The sequence below is a fragment of the Brassica oleracea genome, chromosome C9, assembly GCF_000695525.1.
Source record: "Brassica oleracea var. oleracea cultivar TO1000 chromosome C9, BOL, whole genome shotgun sequence".
In the NCBI taxonomy this organism is placed as follows: domain Eukaryota; kingdom Viridiplantae; phylum Streptophyta; class Magnoliopsida; order Brassicales; family Brassicaceae; genus Brassica; species Brassica oleracea.
Window position 1 is genome coordinate 54,642,654 of NC_027756.1, and position 14,516 is coordinate 54,657,169.

The 14,516-nt window shown below is 41.5% G+C and overlaps 1 protein-coding gene across 1 annotated transcript in view; it reads right to left on the reverse strand.

Moving 5' to 3' along the window:
* Positions 1-6,993: 6,993 nt before the first annotated feature.
* Positions 6,994-14,516, reverse strand: part of LOC106313609 (probable protein phosphatase 2C 65) — an 8,319-nt gene continuing 796 nt past the window's right edge. The window contains exons 2-5 of the mRNA XM_013751472.1: positions 8,043-8,327; positions 7,836-7,953; positions 7,474-7,697; positions 6,994-7,378 (exon numbers count right to left, since the gene is read on the reverse strand). Of these exons, the coding sequence (XP_013606926.1) occupies positions 7,124-7,378; positions 7,474-7,697; positions 7,836-7,953; positions 8,043-8,327 (882 nt within the window). The 3' untranslated portion in view covers positions 6,994-7,123. The remainder of the gene's footprint in view (positions 7,379-7,473; positions 7,698-7,835; positions 7,954-8,042; positions 8,328-14,516) is intronic.

The following is a 14,516-nucleotide window of genomic DNA, read 5'->3' on the forward strand; positions in this document are numbered from 1 at the left end:
ATGCAACTCCCCCTTTGGCAGCTTCAGAAAAATGTTCTTGGCCTCTATCATCTCTCAGCTTGTTGATTCTTCTTCTGGATCTGTTTGCTTTAACAGAAGCATGGAAATATTTTGTGTTCAGATCACCTTTTGTTGCCCACTTATCTTTACTCCTCTGTTGCCAATACATCTCCTCCTCCTTGTAGGCTTGTATTAACCCCGCTTTTAAGAAGTTAATTCTGATCGTTGATAGACTGAGCGATGATTGCGCCTCCTCTAAAGCAACTTCAATCTGTTTGATCTTGTCTCTAGAATTTAATGTCTCCTTCCTTTTCCATTTACTCAAAGCCTTTCTGCAGCTTTTGAGTCTATCTGAGACTTTAACTTCAAAAAGAGGATGGTTTGAGAGCCAAGCTTTCTTAATCTCCTCTTTAACTCCTTCTCTGAACAGAAACCTTGAATCAAACCGGAAGCTACCTCTGTACGCTTCCGAAGCCAGTATCAGTTTAGTCAAGACCGGTCTATGATCCGAACCTCTCTTATCCAGAAACACTTGATTGGATGCCGGGAAGAGGTGGAACCACTTCTTATTCCCGAAAACTCTGTCAAGTCTGGATTGAATCGAAAGAGATCCCCTGATTCCTCCCCAAGTAAAACCATTCCCGGTACCAGGTAGCTCTACCATCTCAGCTATATCCAGCATATCATTGAAAGGTTGAAAAGAGGCTTCACTCCTTCTCGGTCCTCCTATCTTTTCTTCATTGTTTCTTATCTCGTTAAAATCTCCCATCATGCACCAAGGATCTTTTCTGTGAGCTCCTATGCGAGACAATCTTTCCCATAGCTTAGGTCTATTACTTCTCATCGGTTCACCATATACACACGAAACAAAAAACCGATCCTTCCCGAACTGTACAACCAAATCAACCAGGTGCTTATCTACAAACTTGAAAACAATATGCACAGAATTCTTCCAAAGCACGGCTAAACCTCAGCTGTACCCAATAGGATTTACTGTCAAAATCCTATCATAGCCTAACCATGTCTGAAGATCCACCAAAACGTCTCTTTGCTGCTTAGTTTCCATCAAGAACAAAATATCAGGGAAATATTCTTTGCGCATTTCCCTCAGTCTTGGAATCACCAGATCTTGTGCACGGCCCAATCCCTGGCAATTCCAGCTCATCATCGTCATTTAGATATTGGACGGTCCCTCATTTGGGACCACCAATGGTTTCTTAAACCTTGCAGAGCTTTGAGATGGCTCGACATCATCATCCGCCTTCCTTTTTATTTTTGTCACTTCTCCTCCTCCTACCTTTTTTCCACTTCCTAAGTCTCCTTTGCATGAACCCTTGCCATTTGCTTTTCGTGTGTACGTTCCTGGTCTCCTTCTGGCTTTAGGTTTCTTTGGTGCGGTCCCGGAAGCACTAGTTTCAAAGAACCCAGCACTATAACCCGTTGAACCTTCCACAAGAAGTTCTGGTTGGGAGAATCCAGATTCCACCTTCAAGTTAGGCTTAGAAATAACCACCTTTCCTGACTGCAAAACTCTATTACCAGCATCAATTGCACTCGCCATTAACTTATCTGGTTTATTGCCAGCCTCTTTCTGTTGTGAGAAGTTGAAAACAAAACCTTTGCCTTTATCCAAGTTAGTTGTGATTGTAGGGGCAGGTTCCAACATGAGCATCGTCTTTTGGCCAATGGGATCATTTCCAAGATCTTCAATAGATTTCCTTACTCTTTCCATTCTTGTTATCTTCTCTGGGCCCTCAGGTACAGCCAGGTAAGCTCTCATCCCTTCCAATACTTCTTTCGCAATCTTTGGTTTTCCTGAGAGAGGGTCGAGACCAAGATGACTCTCAGGAATCACTCCAAAGAGTGGGTCATTTTCATCAGCGATCTCCATTCTCACCGAAAGAATGCTCTCTGCCGAGGAAGTTGCGATTTTTTCTGTCACACCTTGCTCCTTCTTGAAAAGAGGACAGAGAGGCTGTTCATGAGTAAGGCGCTGACAGGTATAGCACCTTTTCTGGATCCTTTCATAATCATATAAAATGTTCACTTCTTCACCACCTGGAATTGTGACCTTTCTTGATCTTCTCAAGGGTTTGGAAACATCAAATTTTATATAAGCCCTTATGTAATCTTTAACTTGCGGCTTTTCAGGGTCGTAAGCCACTTCAATCACTTCTCCAGCAAAGCCCGCCCAAGTGAAAAGAGCTTTCACCGATCGATGATTGATTGGAACATTCCTCATCCGGACCCATATGTATAGGTATTGAAGATAATCTGCAGGAGGTCTCTCCACCCATCTTTCCAAAGCGAGTGGCCATAAGTTCAACGTATGCACTCCTCTATCCAAAACATCTTGTAGGTCATGTTCATGTTTGAAGATGAACTGAAACCTTTCCTTTGAAATAGCCACACCTTTGACTCTGTTGTATAGTTTCCATTTACGTGGCATATCTAGAATTACATCTGACATGGCCTGACATCGAGGATTCAAAATCCGCCCAACCAAACTCAAAGAGTTTCGACCCGTAGAGTAATACTCCGGATTGTCAGGCAGAACAAAAGGTTCCTCTTCTTCCTCTAACGACATGTTTAGTAACGCCTTATTGAGCTGAGATGCCATCCAAACACTTCTGATCTTCAGGATAAACTGATTTACCGAATAGATCTGACCGCGGGAGAAAAAGCTTCTGGATTGAGATTTTTATCAACGAACACCAAAATGAAACTCTAGATGAAAGAGTAGATCTGAGTGAAAAGGGAAAAATATCTCTGAAACTGGATGGGATTCGATGTGAGAAACGTGTTAGTATACTCTGAGGCCCCACTTTGCTAAAGAAGTGTATATTAGCAAATGAGGAAATAAAGCCCAAAAGAGGGAAGCACTATCTTACGCTGAGAGAGAAAAAACTTTTTGAACTAACGTTCTTTTGTCTCCCGTTTATAATACTACTATTTTAGATGTCAGATTTCAGATTGGTCACATCACAACGGCAAGAGATCTGGAGAGAAACATTTTTTTAAAATCATCAGCTTATTATACAACTCTGAATGAATTGTAACAACCTTTTAAACCGACCAAAACCGGCTTTCTAAATCACATATGGTTCAGTTGGTCTTCGGCTTTTTTTGCTTTTTCTTCAGTTCACTTCTATAATTGTGTACAAATGGATTTTTTTTCGTAAACCAATAATGTGACCTCAGTACCTGAAGAAAAGAAATAGTCTCATTATTTTGTGTTGATATTGGATATGCAGCATAGTTTTTGGAGAAGTGGTAAACAAAATTGTCTCTTCTTCAACGATTTCATTCTACAAGAAAAACTCTATAAATTAGTACTTGATTAATTAATAATTTTTTTTGTACCGAGTTGGACAAGTTCAAAATATGACATAAATCGATAAGATAAGACGATAATTTTTTTTTAGAAATTTATATGTATATATATACTCCATTAAAATTATAAATTATTAATCTTTATATATATAGTTTATTTAAGTACAAACAAAAAAATGTATTGTTTATTTTATATCAAAAATAGAATTCATTTCTTTTTTCTTAACACTTCAGCATATTTTGATAATATTTCTTAAAATTATATCTAAAACAATATTTAAATTCCATGAAACACATTTCACACACACCAAATAATATAATTAAAAAACGGTTTTCTAAAATTTAATTAATTTCTATAAGATAAAATCTAAAAAAAAAAGTTCTTATAAATTAATAACTCTATAAATTTATAAAATATCATTCCAAACAATATTAACATATATAGTTTTTACTGTATATTGCAATAGAATAATGCATACTTTCAAGTAGATTCGCTATGTTAGTCGTCCATGTTTGTCCGTTAAGATTTATGTGTTGCCGTCTATGACTAGAAACTAAACTTGGGATTTATAATGCATGAGAAAGTGGATCCTCAGGGGCATCATGGTGATTCCATTGTGGCATTTTCAAAATGAGATATAGAAATCATTCAGACCTCAAAGAACATAGTCAATTAGTAATTAGTACTCACTAACCAATACTGTGTTTTTAGTGTTCATAGGAGTGTGTATATTGAAGAACAAACACCAAAATCTATTTAATAGCAAAATTTACAAATACACTTTAGATGTAATGAACATGTACACTACAAGAAAACAGCAAAGATTCTGAGGGAAAAAATCGTCGGTATGTCGTCGGAATAGGTGCGCGCAAGTCATCAACAACCATGACTAGAAGATTCTCCTTTTGATACAATGACGGTTCCTTACACGCTTCTATCCACGACTCCTCGTTTATTACCATCACAAAACGTTCACGTTCTGTATCGATAAGAAGAGAATCATTCATATACGTTGGCCTCACACTTACTCTCTTTGCTCTTTTTAACTGAGACTGTGACCATTCTAGTTCTTCATTACCATCGTCATTACTCTTAACAAGCTCATCGTCATCATTCTCTTCTTCATCTCTGTCTAATTCCTCTTGATTCATCATGTTCTCACTCATAACTCGAGTATCTTGAGAACTTTCTCCCGCTGCCTGAAAATCTTCAACTCCCTTTAAGGCACTACTGCCGAACTCTCTCAAGCCTTTAATAATAAACGTTCCGGAATCCCTAGAACTTTCTTTTCCCTCAGAATCTCTCCTTGCATAACCATTGTAACCAACAATTCTGATCACCTCAACGTTCGATCTTGTTGCAATCCTATTAATTAAAAAGGTAGAATATATCTCAGACTCTCCACATAGATAGCTAGGTACACTCATGTCGATCAAGATACTCTTAGTCATCTCCTCTATCGTTCTATTACGCCTTTCAACCAATCCTTTACGTAGAGGAGAACAAAATGCGGTCAAGTGTCTCTTGATACCGTGTTTATCGCAGTAGGGTTGGAGCGTATGAGACACAAACTCTCCACGTCTATGACTTTGAAACGTTTTGATCGTAGCTCTCGTTTCTTGTCCAACAAGTATCTTGAATTTCTTGAATTTATCCAATTTATCCAATGCATCCCTCTTCTTCCTACAAAGATCTCTATGAATAAGCTCTGCAGTTTGGAAGGCTTGGTACGGGGTTGCTTGTGGGAAGTACTGCCTCGTCTGTTTATAAAGTAGACATGAACACTTGAGCATTAAAACCTCTAAAGTCACCTTGTACAAGCGACCTCTGAACCTGTTTGTATTCACCACTAATTGTCCTAAATGTTTGTAGATCATCAATAGATTATCTTTAGCTCGTACTTCACACCCAGCTTTTGTGTCTTTGCCAAGACTCACGATGTTGTTCTTTAACTTAGGTATATAGTACACATTGTTCCAGATCTTCATCTTCCCATCCTTGAACGCAAGCCGTACTAAACCCTTTCGTGAATCATCTCTAAGTCGCACCTTTCTCGTGATTGTTTTATCAAGATCAAGAAGGAATTCACGTTTTCCTCTCATGTTAATACTCGCACCAGTTCCAAAACTGCTTGGCTTCACCTTTTGAATGTTTAGATACACCACCTTGTGCATATTCAACTTATCGGCTTCTTGAGTTTCTTCATCCTCTTTCTCAATGGCTTCTTGGAATTTAAGCAATATATAATGACAATCTGATGCATAATATCTGATCTTATCACATCGATAACACTGACAGTGAGAAGTGTCTCTTTTTTTATCACGTCCTTGCTTGTTTGAGCCGTACTGATAGGTACCGGATCGTCTACGGTCTCTTCCTCTCAAGCTAGAGAGACCTTCTTGTCCTCTTCCTCTGCTACTACCATAATTCTCTCGATGGTTTTGTTGCGTGTCCGTGTTAGCATACTCTAATTTTCCATGCTTATCTTGTTGTTCGTTCTCCGCTTCACCTTTTCTCTTTTCATAAGTTTTTAGCCTTTCACCAAAGTCTTCAAATCTTGCATCAAGGACGATTTGTATGTATCTTTTCTTAGGTAAACTTTTCAGAAACTTCCTCACAGGTTTTGATTCTTCAATAGTTTCTCGAAGAGAAGCTGCTTTGGATTTATATTCTGAAAGTCTTACAACAAATACGTCGACTGTGTCCGCATCCTTCATCTCGATTTTGTCAAATTTGGCTATTAGGGTTTGTAACCTAGTCTCTCTTACTTTTTCAGCTCCAGCATGTCTCGTTTTACTAGCGTCCCAAAACGCTTTTGTGGTGTCAGTTTGTAAGATTAACACCTCTGGTACAGATTGGAACAACAAAGCAAACCCCATGTAGTTCTTATCTTCTGCTTTAGTTCCGTACTCAGTGGCTTCCCAAGCCTTGTTCATGAACTCAACAATCTTTATTTGCATGTCCAACACGGTGTAATCAGAGGAGTTTGAGATCAAACACTTTTTAGAAGAGAATCCAAGCTCCTTGGATTTTGTCTTAAATCCTTCTTCCTTCTCGTAGTCATCCATGGTTATCTTCTTCTCCAATTTTTTTTTTTTTTAGTGATCTTCAAGTTTCTTCTGACGGTCTCCCGAATAGTAATGATCTTTATGGCTCTGATACCAAATATAGAATCTAGATTTCAAATAACTCGATTGTAAAACTCAAATAATAAGAATAACTCTCTTATTAATCTCTTGAGGAAACTAACTCAAAACCTCAAACTCTCTCAAACACGATCTCTCAATCTCTAGACTCATAAGTTATGTAACATCATATGCATCTCCTTATATATAACTCACAATTTCCTAAACTCATTAGGAATCACATAAATAGACAATTTCCTATTCCATAACTCGGTAGGAAATATATAGCCTGCTCTCCAAGCTACTTCAAGCTTAACCCAACAAATATTACACAACCACCAAAACTTTTTAAGTTTGGGCTGCTCCGTTTTGGATCCCGTACCAACAACTATTCCATATGCCTCAGCCTTGTATAGCCTACTAAGACTTTCATGAAAACAAGATTCACTATTATCCGAAAAACCACACCCTTTAAATACTAAAAAAATGAGTGCATTGTATATAGTCTACTTTTACTTGTTTCAGTTGCTTCATGTTGAGTAGCAAACAAAAGTTATTTTATACACAAATAAAAAGCTTCAACGTTGAGTAGAATCGACAACAGAAAAATTTGTTACCCAAAACAATAAGTGGATAACAATGATCCAACTATGAAACCGTAGACTCAATGGCCCTCGTTATTGCTCTTACCTGATCTCCAAGAAAGAGTCGATACCGCTCGGCTCACGTTTCCTTCTCTTGGGTATGGCCGGTGGTTCAGGAAAAGCACCACCACGGCGCAGTCATCAGCTTTAGAGGCTGGAAACTTGGTTCTCCATGACCGAGCGGCTCTCTGAACCAGCGTCTCTGCTGCTATTGACCGGTCCTTACATGCACCTACAATCTTCACCACTTCTTCGTTTGACAGCACATCCCAAATCTGTTCATCAAACATATATGTATATTCTTTTTTAAGAGATTATTATGTTTCCATTAAGAAGACTGAAAACTCTCGTACAAGTTGTTAATACCCACCCCATCGGTGGCTAGAACCACAAACTCGTCATCTCTGCTGACTTTTCTGCAAAAGACCTCAGGGATGCAGAGAAGTCCATAGTCTTTGAGGCAGAAATCACCAAAAGCCCTCGACATTGCAAGTCCAGGGCAATCATCATCAGGCATCCACACTCTGTATACATCAGGTTCCTCTTCCATAGCAAACACCCTTCCTTTGCATGATACTATCCTCTCTGCTTCCCCTGTTTTTTTAGATAAATATTAAAAATACGAACTTCTTCTCTTTATATGTCCACCTCAAAGTTTAATACTTGTACTCTACAGGAGGGTATTACTTAGTCAAGAGTTTAAAGGAAGAGGAGTGAGGAGAAGATACTGACGTTGAACACAGGGTTTCAGATCAACCGTGAGTTGGACAGCTTTGAGACTGCTCTTGCCTCCACGGGTGCCAAGAACGGCTCGTGAATCTCCCAAGTTCGCGATCACCAAGCAGTCACCCTGCAAATGTTTTGACGAAAAAACCTTTGAAAAAAATGAAGTGTACTATATAAAGAAGAACCCACCCATTTAGCTCAAGAGATTTTTACTTGTTTAAGGACGGTGACAGCAGTTGTGCCGCTGCAAAAACTATCATAAGGAGAGTCAAGACCAAGTTCGCTGTCTATTCGCTTGAAGAATGTAACTAGAACTTCCTCGAGCTCACAGAAGAGTCCCTCCTCCTGACGACTCTGTGAACTAATATTTGAAGATTTGATTCTCGAATGGACCCTTGAAGGTAGACTGTCACATACATGACGAGAGATCTTGTGACCCATTGGGCCGTGCCCGTCAAATACACCGCAAAAGATCATATCCTCCTCCCCACCAAAGTTCTGAAACAACAACAAAAGTTTTTTTCATCGTGTGTTCAAGAAAGAAAAAAGTCTCGTTTTTCTCTCGCGACAAGTCGGGCGAATTTCTGATTCTCCATGCTTGCTTCCGGTTCGTGCCCTCCCGCCTCAGTCGGAGACCTTTCCCGACCTCCTCCCTCCCCCCCTGACCCCCCTGACCCCTTCCATTCCTCCCACCTGGCCTCCTCCTCTATCTCTTCCCCTCTGTCCCCATCCACTGTCCTTCCTCCCCGCGCAAACTCGCCGGAATTTGGAGTTCTTCCTCTTCCCCGTCCCTCTACCTGTCCAATTGGTGTATCAGCTGCTGATCTCCTTGCCTCTTTCCTCATTACCCCAAAATCTACTGTTCAAATCCCTAGCTCGGGTACTGTTCAAACACCAAAATTTGCTTCTGCTCCTACAAATCAGTTACCTTCTTCCGCTACTTTGGTGGAGGAAAATTCTACTGGTCTCTTGGGCTCCCCTCCTTCTCTCACAACTCAGAGAGATCCCCCTATCCCTGGCGGTCCTCAAAAACTTCCTCCTCCCCAATCTACTCCTACGTGGGCTGATAAAGCTACATACGCTTCTGATAAAAGACTAAAGAGAATGTCTGCTACTCCTCCTCTAATCTCTCCAGAGGGAATACCTCGTGTGGTGATTCCGGATGAGGTTTTCGAAAGAGGAGCTCTGCAACACAAGGATTTCGTTGTGGGCCGGTTTTTTGGTAGAGTTCCAGCTTTCAAAACTATCCAAAATGTCCTAAATTACTTATGGGGTAAAGGAAACAAGCTGGAAATTCACTTGATTCAGTCTACTCGGTCGATGCTTGTGCGAATACCAAGCGATTATATAAGAGACAAGGTCTTAAAAAAGCGCATATGGTATGTCGACACAGCCATGTTCCATGTTGCTCAGTGGTCTGATGGAGAGATCGCAGACACTTCTTCACTACAAACTATCCCGATTTGGGCCCATCTGATTGGGGTGCCTTTTGATCTTATGACAAATGAAGGACTAGGCTGGATAGCTGATGCACTAGGAGACCCAAAGGAGATGGATGATTGGACAAAAAACCTTTCTAGTCTCTCGGTGGCTCATGTGAAGGTCGAAGCCGATGCCACAAAGCCTTTTCCGACTGTTCTGGAGCTGGTTCGACAGAGTGGTGCTATGTTTAGAGTGGAAGTGAAGTACCCTTGGCTCCCTCCATCTTGTTCTCATTGCAAGGGGCTTGGGCACATTTTAAAAGACTGTCTCAAGATCACAAGGCAATGGGTTCCTGTCAACAAATCGAAAGAAACTCAAGATCCCAATATTAACCAGGATCCTCTTGTTGTCACTGTCCTTGAACCAACGGCTGAGGATCCACTCATCGGTAATCCTAGAGTTTCCGCTGGAATTTCCCCAGTAGCTCAAGCCTCCCCATCTGTTTCATTAGGAGATCCTCATCCAGTGTCTGCTGCCATGGATGTAGATCCTGTCATCTCTCCTCCAGCTTCGCCACCTCACCCCGTGCCTCCCTCCACCCTTTTCCCCCCTAACACTCACCCTCCTCCTACCCCTTCCCCAACCTCTCCCCCCTCCCCTACCACTCCAAAATCCCCAATGTCCCCGTATCTTCCCCCCCAAAACTATATCTTGGCTCTGGCTGCAACTGTAATGCCTAAGTCTTCGGTTAAGCCTCCTTCTATTAATCCTAATGCAATCCTACCAGCGCCTGCTGCTCTTATCTCCCTTCCTCCAGTACCGGAGGATGACTCTGTGTCTCAGACGCCTTATCTGATCTCAACTGATCCCGTTGCTTTCCCTCTTCTGACCTCCGCTAAATGGGAGTCACCAAAAAGAAAGAAAAAACAGTTTGCAAATATAACCACCCATCCTCCTCCGATAAAAAATCCCACCTACAATAATCCTTTTGCGCCCCTCTCAAACTCCTCTATCTCAAAGCCTCCCCCCCTCTCGCCAACCGCCCCTTCAACCTCTCTTCCCCCTGACAAAGATCCTTTTCACCCCCCTATTGATACAAACCTTTCACATCTCTCATCACCCAGTTACCCCTCTACTGACCCTACTCTTGATGAATCTTACCCTGTTGTGGGTGCTCTCCTTCCCCAAGGAGTGTCTCCCAACAATCTTTAATGTGTACAAATCTATTTTTTTGGAATGTCCGAGGTATAAACGACTCGGCTAAGCACCGACCTTTTGCGCAATGGCTCTCATCTCATCAGCCATTTATCGGTGCCCTTTTGGAAACACATATAAAAGAACCAAACTTGAATCAGTTACTATCTACCCTGTGTCCGGGATGGAGATACATCTCAAACCACAACACTGATGACGATGGTAGGATTATTATTATTTGGAAGGACTCAGTCTCGGTCCAAGAGATTCACCAAACTAGGCAATCTCACCTGTAGGATCACCCTCCAAACTGGTCAGCATTTCTTCTTCTCGGCTATATACGCTTCAAACATTAGAGAAGAGAGGCTTGACCTTTGGAGTGGTTTGGTTGAGGTTCAGCAAACCTACTATTTGGAAGATCAGAGCTGGTTGATAGGAGGAGATCTAAACCAGATAATTCATCATGCTGAGCACTCCTCTCCAACAGTAAATCATCTAACTGCTGATATGGTGGAGCTAAGGGGCTTTCTCCTGGATATTGGGATCGAGGACCTCCGTTTTCAGGGCAATGCCCGAACCTGGACCAACAAAAGTCCGGAAAATCCGGTTACAAAGAAGCTAGACAGAGCTATGGTGAACAATCAGTGGATCACAAATTTCCCTAATAGCATAGCCACCTTCCTCCCCCATGAATTCTCAGACCACTCACCATGTGTTGTAAACCTTGCCTGCCCCCTCCCAACCTCTGGTACTAAGCCCTTTAAATTCTTCAACCACCTTACTAGCCACCCAAACTTCTTATCTTCGACTGAGGCTGCATGGACTCTGGCCGGAAGCAAAGCATTTGATCTATCTTCGCTGGGTTTCAAACTAAAAAATATTAAGCCTTCCCTTAAAACACTTCACCATGAGAGTTTCTCTGATATTCAAAAAAGAGTGTGTGAGGCTAATAATTTATTGAAACTGGTGCAGGTACAAGCTATGGCGGCTCCATCTACTACCTTATTCAACGAGGAGAGAGAACTCCAAGAAAACTATCACTTCCTGCGTGGGATTGAGGAGTCTTTCTTTCAGCAAAAATCGAGGGTGAACTGGCTCAGACTAGGAGACCATAACACACCTTTCTATCAGAGCGTCGCAGCGGCCCGTGCATCTCAAAATGCTATCAGGACGATAACCCTCTCAGATGGTACAATCATTATAGACCCGGATCTTATCAGTACTGCAGCTATCGCTCACTTTCAAACTATCCTGGCCCCTCAAGTTCTACATACTATCTCAGCTTCTCACAACTGGCTGCAAGAACTGCACACTCTCTCATGTTCGGACCACCACCGCCAGCTCATGTCTACCGCTCCAACACAAGAGGAAATTGCAAATGTCTTAAAGAAGCTTAACCCCAAAAAATCTCCAGGGCCAGATGGCTTTACATCTGCTTTCTTCAAGTCAGCCTGGCCTATAGTGGGAAGCGAAGTTCTGCAGGCCATCTCAAGATTTTTCATCTCCAACTTCTTGCCTCTCTCTACCAATGCCACTATTCTCACTTTGGTCCCAAAAAAGCCCGGTGCTACGTTCATTGAGGACTACAGGCCAATTTCTTGTTGTAACACCACCTATAAGACGATCTCAACACTGCTGGTGAAGAGACTGAAGCTTATACTTCCTTCGTTCATCCTGCCAAATCAGACTGCGTTTGTCCAAGGCAGGTTGTTGATTGAGAATACTCTGCTCGCTTCTGAGATTGTCCAAGGTTACCATAGGAGGGGAGGACAAAAGAGGATCACTATCAAGGTAGACATTGCGAAAGCTTTCGATACTGTTAGATGGGAGTTTCTTTTCGCATGCTTGAGGAGCTACAACATTCCGGAGGCGCTGATTCGTTGGTTGGAGGCTTGCGTGTGCACTCCTTCTTTCTCAGTCGCTTTCAATGGGTCTACTTATGGTTATTTTAAAGGGAAGAGAGGTCTTAGGCAAGGAGACCCTCTCTCCCCTTACCTCTTTGTTCTGGTGATGAATTGCCTCTCACATGCTCTGGAAAGAGCAGCGGTAACTGGATCGTTTCAGTACCACCCTCGCTGTGAAAAAACCAAACTTACTCATCTCTCGTTCGCTGACGACCTTCTCATTTTCTCTGATGGTTCTCTCTCCTCAATCCAGGCCATTCTTGGTGTGTTAAAAGATTTTGAGGAGCGTTCTGGGCTAGCGATCAGTCTTCAAAAAACTTTGTTTTTTCCTGCTGGTTTATCCGACGCAGAGGTGGAGAACATCAAGACTCATACGGGACTTTCATCTGGAGTGCTTCCTATCCGATATCTAGGAGTCCCTTTGCACACAAAAAAGATCTCACTATCTCAGTGTGCTCCCTTGCTCCAGTCGATTACAACAAAGTTGCGTTCCTGGACAGTAAAGAAGTTAACCTATGCTGGAAGACTGCAATTGGTCACCTCTGTCATCAATGGTATCACAAACTTCTGGACAAGTTCCTTTATCATCCCAAAGGCTGTTATACGTGAAATCGATTCGTTATGTACTAAATTCCTTTGGAAAGGAGATATCACTGCCACTGCAACTGCAAAGGTTGCATGGGAAACTTGCTGCCTAGCGAAAGATAAAGGAGGCTTATCTCTGAGAAATTTAGAGGCTTGGAATAGGGCTTGTGCTCTGAAAATGATTTGGTTGCTGTTCTTCTCCAAACAATCAATCTGGTCTTCATGGTTCAGAGCTGAAATACTAGAAGGTGATATTGAATTGTTCTGGGTGATCAATACAAGGCAAAAACACTCTTGGCTAGTGAACAAACTACTTGATGCTAGGGAACTCATCTACCCTTGGATTAGGAAGAATGTTCAAAACGGAGAAACGTCATACTTCTGGTCTACGAACTGGTCTCCGTATGGAAAGTTGTCTGACTATCTTCAAACGTCTACCGTGGTGCGCTTCCCGGTTAACAGAAATGCTACCATTGCTGAACTTTGGGAGAATGGTGCTTGGGTCGTCCCAAACGCACGCTCGGACAGACAACTGCAGGTACTTTCTCACCTATCCACTTTGACGCTTAATGATCATGAGGATGAACTTGAATGGTGGCCTGGAAATCAGAAAGAAATCAGGTTCCATACAGGATCGATCTATAAACTGCTCTGTCCCTCTTCCCCAACGGTTCCCTGGCACAAGGAGGTATGGTTCTCTGGAGGTATCCCAAAACATATGTTCTTAACCTGGCTGATGGTTAAAAATAGGTGCCCCACTCGTGATAGAATTCTTAGTTGGGAAATGCAAACAGACCCAAAATGCCTTTACTGCAATGTTGGAGATGAGTCAATTACACATTGCTTTTTTGAATGCAACTTCACATGGGAAATTTGGAACATTATCGCAGCAAAGTGCGGATTCTCTTCTTCTAGACAGTGGCAACCACTACTACTTCAGTTTCAACAACATCCACCAAACAAGGTCCTCAAGACTCTGCTTCTCTTGTGCTGGCAAGCGACTCTTTATACTCTTTGGACAGAGAGGAACAACCGACTACACAACGCCCATTTCTCATCATCAGATGAGTTGGTAAGACAGATCAAACTAACTGTTAAAAACAGAGGTTCCAGTTTAAGGATTGACAGACCCAAGTTCTCATCTTCTCTTCTCCAGCTTTGGTTTGCAACCTGACTACTCCTCCACTTAAAATTAATTCTGGTTCAAGTTTGTATCTTTTGGATATGTAAGGTCACTTGGCCTACTGTGTTTAAACACTGTAAAACTTTTGATTTCTCTTGCAATTTAAATAGAATATCCTTTTACAAAAAAAAAAAAAAAAACAACAAAAGTTTTAGATCATATTACCTGCCATAAGGGGACAAAAAAATGTAAAATTAAAAGGGCAAATCTCCAAAATAGCACATTTCTAAGTTTATATCACAAAAATAGCACTCAAAAACTAAAATGACCAAAATAACACATTTCTAAGTTTATCTTTTGAAAATTTTAATTTTTTTATTTTCAAAATTTGAAATCTTAAACCCAAAACCTCATTTCTCAACTCTAAACCCTAAACCCTAAACTCTAAATCCTAAACCC